The 13,165-nt window shown below is 41.3% G+C and overlaps 1 protein-coding gene across 13 annotated transcripts in view; it reads right to left on the bottom strand.

Annotated features, from left to right (window-relative positions):
- The window catches only part of mipol1 (mirror-image polydactyly 1), a 383,877-nt gene that overhangs the window by 97,431 nt on the left and 273,281 nt on the right, over window positions 1-13,165 (bottom strand). For 12 of the 13 annotated variants that reach the window (XM_068038331.1, XM_068038333.1, XM_068038330.1 and 9 more), the window contains one exon: window positions 10,660-10,754. The exons of the other annotated variant lie outside the window; for it this stretch is intronic. In XM_068038331.1, the coding sequence (XP_067894432.1) occupies window positions 10,660-10,754 (95 nt within the window). The remainder of the gene's footprint in view (window positions 1-10,659; window positions 10,755-13,165) is intronic. 13 annotated transcript variants of the gene reach the window in all.

Genomic DNA, 13,165 nt, shown 5'->3' with positions numbered 1-13,165 from the left:
GCCTTTCAGAAATGAGTGACACTGATGAGATACTATTAACTATCCATTATGTTTTTCAAGCTTTTACTGAGTGACCTTCCTGAAATCCATACATCAAGTAAGTGATACAAATAGCAGTAGTCTAATTACTGGATCTATACATTTTCCTGCATGAACTGAATATCTGTTATTATCCTATACGTTCATTGGTTATTGTTGTACACAAACATTAATAATCTCAAAAACACAAATGTCACTACTTAGCACTGAGAAAATGTATATAATCCCTATTATACCATGCAAATTTCAGTTTTGTTTAAAGTTATCCACAATTTCTCTCTCTAAACAACATGGCATGTAATACCTCATTTATACTTGCAAAAATAAATCAGCTCTGGATTAAATAAGCCATATTTCAGGGCCTGATGTTTCTTAAGGTTGATTTGAAAAAAAGGATACTTCCTCAAATTCCATTCCAATCTAACCACATACTGTTAGAGCAAACCAAACAAAAGAGTGTCCGAATGGTTAAGTGGATTAATTTATTGCCAATGTAGCAGAGACCAGAGAGATCTCTATTCAAGCCCTGGTCTATACTCTCACCTGGGGCAGCAGGGAATCAACAGTTCATCTCAGGACACTTCAGGAATTGTGGCAGGGAAAACAAAAATCAAATATGACACCTTTGATCTTGCTAGAAAATTGAGTAAAATGTAGATGAGGGTAGAATGTTGCTCAGTTATTTTTTCCTTCTACCCACCCACCCCCAGCCCCCCATTGGTAAATAGCCTGCGGACAGCATTTAGGTTCACACATGTAGAAAAGTCACTTTGTTAAGCGACTGATTCTTTTTGTGTGTTATGAGTGTGCAAGTCAAGGTGGGGGAGGGGAAGAGAGGAAATAAAGATTTGAATGTAAGATTAGAAATTACTTTCAGTGATGCTATCCGTCATTGAATAATTTATTAATTTTTAGAATTCATTTCATAGGATATGGTATCGTAGCCCTTCAAGTGGTCTTCCAATTTCCTTTTGATGTCATTGTCTTCGCTTCCAGCACCACCCGCTGTCTACAAAAGTGCTTCCTCATATTCCCCTAAAGCTTTCAACCTGTGTCCCCTAGTCCTTGTACCATTAGTTACTAGGAACAGTTTTTCCTGCCTAACTTATCTAGGCCTGTCATAATCTTATACACCTCTAATAAATCTCCCCTTAATCTCCTTTCCTCTAAGCACCCCAGCTTTTCCAGCCTAACCTTGTAACTAAAATCCGCCATCCCTGGAACCATTCTGGTAAATCTCCTCTGCACCCGCTCAAGGACCCTCACATCCTTCCTAAAGTGTGGTGACCAGAACTGGACGTAGTACTCCAGTTGTGGCCTAACCAGAGCTTTATAAAAGTTCAGCAAAACTTGCTTGCTTTTGTACTCAATGCCTCTATTTATGAAGCCCAAGATCACATATGCTTTACTAACCACTCTCTCAATATGTCCTGGTACCTTCAAAGATCGATGCACACATGCACCCCCAGGTCCCTCTGTTCCTGCACACTCTTTAGAACTGTGCCATTAAGTCTATATTGCCTCTCCCTATTCTTTCTGCCAAAATGCATCACCTCACACTTGTCAGTATTAAATTCCATCTGCCACCTGTCTGTCCATTCTGCTAGCCTATCTATGCCATGTTGCAGGTGGTTCATATCATCCTCACTGTTTGCCACAGCTCCAAGTTTGGTGTCACAGGCAAATTTTCAAATTCTACCCTCTATTCCAAGATCCAAGTAATTTATATATAGCAAAAAAAGCACTGGTCCCAGCACTGACTCTTGAAGAACACCATGGTTTACCATCCTCCGGTCTGAAAAACAACCATTTACTATGACTCGCCGTTTTCTATCCTTAAGCCAATTTTTTATCCAATTGGACAGTGACCCTCCTGTACCATGAGCTTCAATTTTGTTAACCATCCTTTTATGTGGTACCTTACCAAACACTTTCTTAAAATCATATAAACTACATCCACCACATTCCCTTCACCAACCTTCTCTGTTACTTCATTAAAAAATTCAATTCGATTTGTCAAGCATGATCTGCCTTTTACAAATCCATGTTGGCTCTCCTTAATTAACTCGAACCTCTCCAAGAGTCTGCTAATTTTCTTCCTTGATCATTGTTTCTAAAACCTTACCCACCACTGATGCTAAACTAACAGGTCTGTAGTTGACAGGACTGTCCTTACACCCTTCTTCAAATAAGGGTGTCACATTTTCCACTCTCCAATCATCTGGCACTTCCCCCGTATCCAGGGAAGATTGAAAGATTATGGAAAACCCTTCCGCTATCTCCACCTCAACTTCCTTTAGCAACCTGGGATGCAAGCCATCCGGACCAGGTGACTTATCTACCCTATGTGGAAGAGGTCACGGGTTTGGAAGATGTTGTTGAAGGAGGCGTGGTGAGTTGCTGCAGTGCATGTTGAACATGGTGCACACTGCTGCCACTGTACATCGGTGGCAGAGGGAGTGAATGTGTAAGATTGTGGATGGGGTGCTGATCAAGCGGGCTGCTTTGCCCTGAATGGCCTCGAGGTTCCTGACTGTTGTTGGAGTCACACTCATCCAGGCAAGTAGAGAGTATTCCATCACACTCCTGATTTGTGCCTTGTCGATGGTGGACAGGCTTTGGGGAGTCAGGAGATGGGTTACTTACCGCAGAATTCCCAGCATCCGACCTGCTGTTATAGCCACAGTATTTATGTGGCTGGTCCAGTTAAGTTTCTGGCTAATGGTAACAGCCAGGATGCTGATAGTTAATATTAAATTCCACTTTCTGTTGTTTTATTATGGTGTTAACCAACTTATATTAGAATACTTGAATTCCAATGGGTCATTACTGAATTTTGTACACAAATTACACCAATCGTACAAATGTGCTCGGTATTTCAAAAGTTAGTGGGATAGAAATTTTGGGTTTTATGCTGGATATTGTTTTTGGTTTTAGCACTACCAACCCCTCTATAAGTTGACCTCAGATTCTGTACGAAGTGCTGCAATTTCACCTGCCCAATACTGAGGTAAACAACAGATAAACCCAAGGGCCAGTGTCACCAGAAGCACACAAAAAGGTGATGTATGTTTTTTTTAAATTATATAGGGGACAGAATTGTTGGAGATTCAATGGCTAGGCAGAAGGAGAATAATCAAAAGCATAGTATTTTCCTCAGCTTTTGTTAATTCTAAAAGACACAACCTAACCGAAATAAAAACCAAGATGGCAGATTCAAGTTCTGAGATTTTTCAGAAAGGTGCTGTGTCAATATTTTCATAGGCTGGGACAAAACCACCCAATGAAAATTGTGTGTCATTGTAGCATGACAAGTTTACATAGGCAAAATCCAACATAAATGTTAATGTATGAATTTAAAATGGGAAAAAGTTGATATTGAAAATGATATTGAAAATGATATTGATATTGAAAACTGTGACAACAGGAAGTCAATTAGTGCAGAAAGGAAGTGTGTACAAGGCATAAGATTTTTAATAAGATACAGACAGATTATATCTATAGACAAATGTGCAAGTCAGTTAGCATGCTTACTTCTACATCATAGATACCCCTCAACATTTTAAAGGATTCAGTCATGTATTTATTAATGTTTTCCCCCCAAAGCAAACAGTTTAGCTTTGAGTCCTCCTCATAAGCTTGTTAATTCCTAACCTCAGAATCATCTCCAATGTATCAATACAGTTATGAAAGCATGATGCTAAAAATTGTACTCTTATAAAACATACCTGTACTCTATACGTTGTCAGAATAACTTGTTTCAAACTATAGTCAAATGGCCTTTAGATGAATTCTAGTATTTGATTAATAACAGCTTCATATTGATTTGCAAGAAATGGTCAAAATTACATAATATCCTTTCATTCTGCACTTGTGCTAAATTCTCAGTTTCGTATTCTAATATGCATTAGTTTAAATTTATTCACATTAAAATCCAACTGCCCTTACTTGGCGTAATTGCTTAAGTGGTGCAAGCTTTTCTGAAAGCTGTTTATTTCTCTAACGTTTGTCACTTTACCATATCACTTGGTATAATCAATAATTTTAATATAACTAGATAAACTACTCACCTCTGTGGAAGTTGACAGAGCTTTTTCCATTCGTCATCGCCTTCCAGTTTGAATAGCAAGCCAGTTTTTAGCTAGTCTGCCTTTTAGGAACATAGTGAATTGGAGCAACAGTAGGCCATTAGGACCCTCGAGCTTGATCTGCCATTCAACAAGATCATGGCTGATCTTCTACCTCAACACTATTTTCCCGCCCTATCCCCATTTCCCTGGATATCTTTAATATCTAGAAATCTATCGATCTCTGCCAAGCTACTGTCCAAAGGACTGTCACTGACCTCATCTCCTCTAGAGATCTTCCCTCTACAGCTTCCAACCTCATAGTCCCACAACCCCAGACAGCCCACTTTTACCTCCTTCCCAAAATCCACAAACAGGACTGTCCCGGCAGACCCATTGTGGCCGCCTGATCCTGCCCCACTGAACTTATTTCTTCCTATCTTGGCTGGTCCAGTCTCTTCCCACCTACATCCGTGACTCTTCTGACGCCCTACGTCATTTTGACAATTTCCAGTTTCCTGGCCCCAACCGCCTCCTCTTCACTATGGACGTCCAATCTCTACACCTTCATCCCCACCAGGACGATTTGTGGGCTCTCTGCTTCTTCCTTGAACAGAGGCTCAACCAGTCCCCATCCACCACCACCCTCCTCCGCCTGGCTGAACTTGTTCTCACATTGAACAACTTCTCCTTCAACTCCACTCACTTCCTTCAAGTAAAAGGTGTTGCTATGGGTACCCGCATAGATCCTAGTTTTGCCTGTCTTTTTGTGGGATATGTCGAACACTCCTTGTTCCAGTCCTACTCAGGCCCCCTCCCCCAACTCTTTTCCGGTACATTGATGACTGTATTGGTGTCGTTTCCTGCTCCCGCCCCGAACTGGAAAACTTTACGAACTTTGCTTCTAACTTCCACCCTTCTCTCACCTTTACATGGTCCATCTCCGACACTTCCCTTCCCTGACTTCGCTGTCTCCATCTCTGGGGATAGGCTGTCTACTAATATCCATTATAAGCCCACCGACTCCCACAGTTACCTCGACTACACTTCTTCACACCCTGCCTCCTGTAAGGACTCCATTCCATTCTCCCAGTTTCTCCATCTCCGACACATCTGCTCTGATGATGCTACCTTCCATGACAGCGCTTCTGATATGTCTTCCTTTTTCCTCAACCGAGGATTCCCCCCCACTGTGGTTGACAGGGACCTCAACCATGTCCTTCCCATTTCCCGCACCTCTACCCTCACCCTCCCTCCCAGAGCCGCGACAGGGTTCCCCTTGTCCTCACTTTCCACCCCATCAGGCTCCATATCCAAAGGAACATCCTCCGCCATTTCCGCCACCTCCAGCGTGATGCCACGACTAAACGCAGCGTCCCCTCCATTCCCGTCAGTATTCCGAAGGGATCATTCCCTCCGCGACACCCTGGTCCACTCCTCCATTACCCCCACCACCTCGTCCCCTTCCTATGGCACCTTCTCCTGCAATCGCAGGAGGTGTAATACCTGCCCATTTACCTCCTCTCTCCACGCTATCCCAGGCCCCAAACACTCCTTTCAGGTGAAGCAGCGATTTACTTGTACTTCTTTCAATGTAGTATACTGTATTCGTTGCGCACAATGTGGTCTCCTCTACATTGGGGAGACCAAACGCAGACTGGATGACCGCTTTGCGGAACACTTATGCTCAGTTCGCAAGCATGACCCTGAGCTTCCGGTTGCTTGCAATTTCAACACTCCCCCCTGCTCTCATCTCTGTCCTGGGATTGCTGCAGTGTTCCAGTGAACATCAACGCAAGCTTGAGGAACAGCATCTCATCTACCGATTAGGCACACTATAGCCTGCCGGACTGAACATTGAGTTCAATAATTTCAGAGCATGACGGGCCCCCCATTTTACTTTTATTTTTAGTTATTTTTTCTTTTTATATATTTATTTATTTAATTTGGGATTTTTTGGGTTTATTTTATTTCATCTTAGTTTGTTCAGTTTGCTTACCCACTATTTTTTTTTCATGTTTGTACTTGCGGCTGTTCAATTTTCAGTCCATTAACACCCTATCTGTACTACTGCTTTGTCTTTCAACGCACTATTAACATATTGTTTGCCTTTGCTCCATGACCTTCTGGTCAGCTATTCTGTGACCTTGTCCTATCTACACCTTCTCCTTTGTTATCTCTTGCCCTGCTCCTGCTTTACTTGCTTATAACCTTTCACATTTTTAATATTTGCCAGTTCTGATGAAGGGTCACTGACCTGAAACGTTAACTCTGCTTCTCTCTCCATAGATGCTGCCAGACCTGTTGAGTATTTCCAGCATTTCTTGTTTTTATTTCTGTCTTGAACATATGCAATGACACCCTCCACAGCCCTCTGGGGTAGAAAATTCCACAGATTCACCACGCTCTGAGTGAAGAAATTCCTCCTCATCTCAGTTCTAAGCATCTACCCCTTATTCTGAGACTATGTCCCGTGCTTCTAGACCCCCCCCCCCAGCCAGGGGAAACATCCTTCCTGCATCAACCCTGTCGAGCCCTGTAAGAATTTTGCATGCTTCAATGAGATTACCTCTCATTGTTCTAAACTCCAGTGAATAGAGGCCCAGTTTCCTCAGTCTCTCCTCTAGAACAATCCCACCATCCCAGGAATCAGTCTGGTGAACCTTCATTGCACTCCCTCTATGGCAAGTATATCCTTCCTCAGGTAAGGAGACCAAAACTGTACACAATACTCCAGGCGCGGTCTCACCAAGGCTCTATACAATTGCAGCAAGACTTCTTTACTCCTGTACTCAAATCCTCTTGCAATAAAGGTCAACATACCATTTGCCTTCCTAATTACTTGCTGCACCTACATGTTAGCTTTCAGTGACTCATGAACAAGGACACCCAGGTCCCTTTGGACATCAACACTTCCCAATCTCTCAACATTTAAGAAATGCTCTGCATTTCTGTTTTTCCTACCAAAGTGGATAACTTCACATTTTTACACATCATATTCCATCTGCCATGTTCTTGTCCACTCACCTAGCGGGCTGAATTTTACCAGCCCCTCGACACCGTGGGTCGTGGCGAGGGGTCCATTAAAATTCAGCGGGGAGAGGCCCGCCTCGACCCGCGACGTCGAGAAGGGCCTGCTGCATATTACTGGTGGTGGGGGGACCTCAGTGCGGTCCCCTGCCGCCTGGCGGCGGGCCCTTCATCTCCATTTAAAATGAACCTTAATGATATTCAAATTAATTTACCTGCAGGTGGCGGCCATCCCACGCTGATCTTATGGCTTCCATTTGGCCTTCACCCGCCTTCGGAACTCCACATGGAGTTTCGAGGCGAGATCCTGGTGGGGAGGGGGGAGGAATAAAATTTTGAGGGTGGGAGGAGTGGAGGAGAAGTGAAAACAATTTTGATTGGATGTGGGGATGGTGGGAAGGGGTTGAAGGGTAAAAGATTGACGTTTGGTGGGGAAGTTCGGGTATTTGGAAAAAGCCAATTGTTGGTCATTTCAGGCAATGAAATGACCATTGAGGAGGTTGGGGCAAGGCCTCCATCACAAAAGTCTTTATTTAATAAAATTTTACAACGATACGCCTTTAAATATTGAAATTAATTGCAAGGGCTTAAAGCCCTTTAAAAAAGGCAGTGGCACCAGACGCCATTGCCGGAGACGTGGCGGCCGCACCCTCTATGTCAGTGGGGGCGGCCAGTCCGCCCCCTCAATTTAAATGAGCCCCCATGCATAATATCACGGGGGCTCAGGGGCGGCGCATCTGCACAGGATGCATGCCGCCATTACAGTGCACCGCCCCGAACTGCAGTGCACTCGTAAAATTCAGCCCAGCCTGTCTAAATCTCCTGAAGTCTGTTTGCATCCTCCTCACAACTCACATTCCCACCTAGTTTTGTGTCATTTTATTTCTAAGCTTTAACTTTCCTAAAAATGTCTTATAGCAATTACCTTCTGAAAGTCCAAGGAAAATATATTTGCTGGATAGCCCTCATCCACTATGTTAGCTTACTCCACAAAAGGTTCTTTTAGATTACTGAGACATAACTTATTGTTTCCAAATCCATGTTGACTCCTTATAGTCTCTTTGAAAGCACACCGATAGCAACTAGAAGACTCTCATGCATTTTACCCACTAATCTTGCTATCTCCCTCCACATTTGAAAATATTCTTCAAAATTTACTTCTTGGACTGAACCTATGATTATCTCTCCAAATTTTCACTACCTGCTGCTCGATAATAACCATGCCCCCCCGCCCCCCCGTAAAGCAGCTTGGGATGTTTCATTGTATGAAAGGCAGCACATAAATATAAGTTGTTGCACAATATCCAGATTTGCATTGAATTATTTTTAATACCAGAGTGCAAATCATTTTTTTTTTACTAAAGTTGATAAAAATATTAATTACATTTGTACCTATTTTCTCATTCTGTCCTTGTGCATCAACCTAATAGCTGCAAGAACCTTCAAAAAACAATTCACATTGTATCTCCTACACCATGCCAACTTTTGAAGGATGAGAGAACATTCAAACTCTGACCTAAATTTTGCTATTGGATTACTGAATAGAGGCCGAAGAGCAGGACATTTTCCGTTTTTTTGACATATAAAAAAAAACTGTATACCTGTCCTTGTGCCAGACGATTCAAATTTTTACATGATAGCACTTCTTGTAAAAATTGTTTCCCTATGCTCTTCCTTCTCCATTCCTATCACTTCTTTCTGAGTTCCTCCTTACTTCTACAGCACTACATCATCAATGCCTTCACTACCTTCAGACTATTTGGAGTTTTGATAGAGCAAGTAGGTAACCAGAGGTCATAGATTTAAAATAATTGGCAAAAGGACTTGAGGGGAAATCAGATTAAATGTCTTCACAAGAGGGTTGTTAAGATCTGGAATGCACTGAGAGGCTGGTAGAATCAGATTCCATAGGAACTTTAAAAGGCAACTGGATATGCCCTTGAAGAGGGATAATTTGCAGGGTTTTGGGAGAAAATGCTGGGCCTGGAACTAGTTTGGATCGCTCTTTCAAAGATGTGATGTGCTCAATGGCCTCCTTCTGTGCTGCAAGATTCAATTCCAATGTTCTCTTGTCCGACCTCCCACTTTCCCAACTCTCTAAACTTTAGCTTATCTAAAATTTTGCTATCCATATCCTAACTTTAAAATTTTCATTCTTGTGTTCAAATCCCTTTTTGGCCACACCCCTCCCCATCCCCGTAATCTCCTCCAGCCCAACAACCTTCCAGGATCTCTGCACTCCTCCAATTTTTTTTTTCTGTTTATGGGATATGAGTGTTGCTGGCAAGGCTGCATTTACAGTCCAACCCTAATTGCCCTTGAGCAGGTGGTGATGAGCCACCTTCTTCAACCACTGCAGTCCATTTGGTGTAGGTACTCCCACAGTGTTGTTAGGGAGGGAGCTCCAGGATTTTGACCCAGCTTGGAGGGGAATTTGGAAATGGTGGTGTTCCAATGCATCTGCTGCCCTTGTTCTTCTAGGTGGTAGAGGTCACGGATTTGGAAGGTGCTGCCAAAGGAGGCTTGGTAAGTTGCTGCAGTGCACCTTGTAGATGGTACATACTGCTGCCACTGTGCGCTGGTTGTGGAGGGAGTGAATGTTTAAGGTGGTGGATGGGTTGCCGATCAAACAGACTGCTTTGTCCTGGATGGCGCAAGCTTCTTGAGTGTTGTTGGAGCTGCATGCACCCAGGCAAGTGGACAGTATTCCACACACCGAATAATCGCCAAATTGAGACCGTCACGTGATGAAAATGATTCTTTGCTCATTAAAAGTGGAATTCCTGGCTTACACCGTCATGAAATAATCCCCGTCGTGAATCTTTGGAATTCTCTACCCCAGAGGGTTGTGGATGCTCCATCATTGAATACATTTAAGGCTGGGATAGATAGATTTTTGGTCTCTCAGGGAATTAAGGGATATGGGCAGCGGGCAAGAAAGTGAAGCCTAAAATCAGCCATGATCATAGTGAATGGCGGAGCAGACTTGATGAGCCATATGGTCTACTCCTGCTCCTATTTCTTGTGCTCTTGTATATCTTTTTATGTAGATCAGTGTCAAATTTTGTTCGGTAACACTTCTGTGAAGTATCTTGGGAATTTAGTACATTAAAGGCACTATTTAAATGCAAGTTGCTGTTTGTTATTATTATGAAAAAAAAGGTTTTCAGTACCTTAAGAACAAATACTCCCCGTAACCATTGGATGCTTATTATAGCCAGGTTCATGTAACTAATTCATATAAACTTTTTACTCTGGACAGCGCCTCAATTTTCCTGTTAAAATATATCTTTTTAAAATAAATATGGTTATGAATCAAAAATTCAAATAGTAATCTGAATTTTCAAGCAGTAGTTTGGAAATAACATTTGGGTGAAAAATAATACTGACTGATTGTAACAAACTTGTTATATGGCTCTGACTAGATTAATTGCACTGGCTCCTAAAGCAAGTATTTAAAATTGAAGGAAAATGTTAAATGTTGACCCCAATCAATTAAAGAAGCTAAACAGGTGCAGCTTACCTGTAATAAAGTCTGAGTGTCTGAATTTCTTCATCTTGTTTCTTACATCGGTGAAATGCACTGTCCCTTTCTTTCTGTATTGTTAGTAGTTGGGCCTGCAAATGATAACATTTATCTAGTTTCACCATAGTATGCAGTCATAGTGGCTATTTATTGTTTTGTTGTATTTTTTCTTTAATTCAAAGGACTTTGCACAAAGGTTTGCTGTGTTGCATGTTATACCAAACTATAAACTACTATTCTTGTATATTAGTTTACAGTAAAGGAAGCATTAATTGGTTTTGGGTTACTTTTTAAAACAAACATAGCTGATACTGCTTTGTAAATATTCAGATATAGTTCTTAAAGTAGAATACAAGCATAACAAGAGGACTTTTTGTAACCAACATTTAAATAGAAATATATAATTTATCATAAAATATTGCTCTGAAAATCAGAAATATCTCATCATATTGAGAAGCATAAACCAGTGAGCAGACCAGACTCACAAGAACAGAGACACTCAAGAACAGCAACACACATAATGGCTCAGATTTTGCAGTCAATGGCGAAGGGATGGTGCTCGCTGCTTACTTCGAGAAAAGATGCCCACAAAGAATTTGAGGGCTCTAAAGTGTAGATTTCCTCTACTCTGATGCCACTTTGAATTCAGTGCCAAATATAGGGGATCTGTGGCATCCAGCAACTGGGCAGGCAGCCAATCAGATTAAAGATTTTTCACAGACAGCAAAGCAGGAATTCAAAAGCATGGAATATAATTTGCATTTAAATTATTGTACAGAAAGCAAAGATTGGGATATACATATTGGATTAAATGAGAAGCTGAAATAGGAAAGAAACTTAAAAATAATGAATTTTCCTTATTTTAAAAATCATGCAATTTTTAAATGTTCTTCAGAAGGAATGAGGCTCCACACTTGGAGAATTAGTTTTCAGGGACAGAGAGGTTGTTTAGCAGTAATTACATCATTAAAAGCTTAGCTACTCCTGATTGGACAAGGCGTAACATTTTCATTGTTTTTTACAGTGAGAATAGTACATAAAAAGTTGAAGTTTATGTCAAATCAGTGATTCTGTGTTGATTGCATCTATGAAGACTACAACAACGTACCCTATGGAGAAGCATGGTATTACGGACAGCAATGTTCAGATTTCTGTATTTAACGGCGCATGTGTGGATGGCATATGTTGTTTTTAGTTTTACAAAGTAATGATGGTGACCGCTGACAGTTTCACTGTACAACTACAAATTCCACGCCATTTATATCCCCACCATTTGCACTGTCCCCATTTATCCTGGACAGCTGCCTATATCAGGTAAACCATACACATTGATTACAAAGGTGCTGCTTAAACCCGATAAAGCAGGCTGGCTATTTTGGGCAGATCAGCAGCTGTCTGCACCTCATTAAAGTTCAATACCCTGTCATTAACTGTTGAACTTTAAATGACCAATTTATTTTACTGAAATCTACCCCTTTAACTCTCTCACCCTTTGTCTGATTTTGCTGAAAAAGCTGTAAGGAGTTTGTGTGGATCGTTATTCAACTATCAATTTCATACCGAGCACCTGGCGATTGTAAAGATTCCCCGAGATTTTACTGTCTGATTTTCCTTGGTCTAGCTGGAGTTTTTCCAGACACGCAGCTCCTACTGTACAACAGTACGGATGGTTCTCTCTTGTCAAGCCTTTTATACAGTCAGTATTAGAATAGCAATAGGTTGCTAACCCATCTATCTCCCAGGTACCGTATCTGAATCACAAACTGCTACATGTCTTTTAACAAACAGGTCAACATTAAAACACATGCACATGCCACACTTTGTTACAAACACAGTAAGATGCTTCATGGCAATCTATAAAATTCTTTAACCAAACAATGACGCTCTGAGTGACCTCTGTCTGCATTTACTCATCGGAATTAGACTTTCTGGCCTTAAACAACTCATGTAATGCACAATCATTACAAAATAATGCACCATCCAATTTACTATGAGTAATGGCACATGGGAACAGTTATCCTCTTGCGCTTCATATACGTGCAAACTTCCTTCCATCAGTCAGTAACATATATTTCCCTATTATTCTGACAAATCACATGATTTATGGGAGCATATAGTCCTTTGTTGTCTATGATACCTCTTCCAACAAGAGAAAGGAAAATAAAATGCTTTACTGATGTTACATGAGCAGAATAAGTTTGCAGTGTGTTCCAAGGCAGTAGTTTCTGACTTGAGATGTTACTTATGTTACGACCGAGGCAGGAGAAGTGCACTGTTTATTCTAGTTCCACTTGCCACAAGTCACAACATACATTTAAATTATGCTGCTTACCGATACGGTCAATCATATACTCTATTTTTCCCAGAATAAAACACACGAACCAAGTTTCTTTAATAAACAACAATATTATCAGTTTAGTATAAAGCAAGTCTTAACCAGTAATAAGGTAAAGTATAAACACACAGATTGAAATTTTAACATTCCCTTTTTACCTTAGGCCTT

The sequence above is a fragment of the Heterodontus francisci genome, chromosome 9 (genome assembly GCF_036365525.1).
Source record: "Heterodontus francisci isolate sHetFra1 chromosome 9, sHetFra1.hap1, whole genome shotgun sequence".
NCBI classification, from domain to species: Eukaryota; Metazoa; Chordata; class Chondrichthyes; order Heterodontiformes; family Heterodontidae; genus Heterodontus; species Heterodontus francisci.
This window is presented reverse-complemented; position numbering and strand designations above follow the sequence as displayed.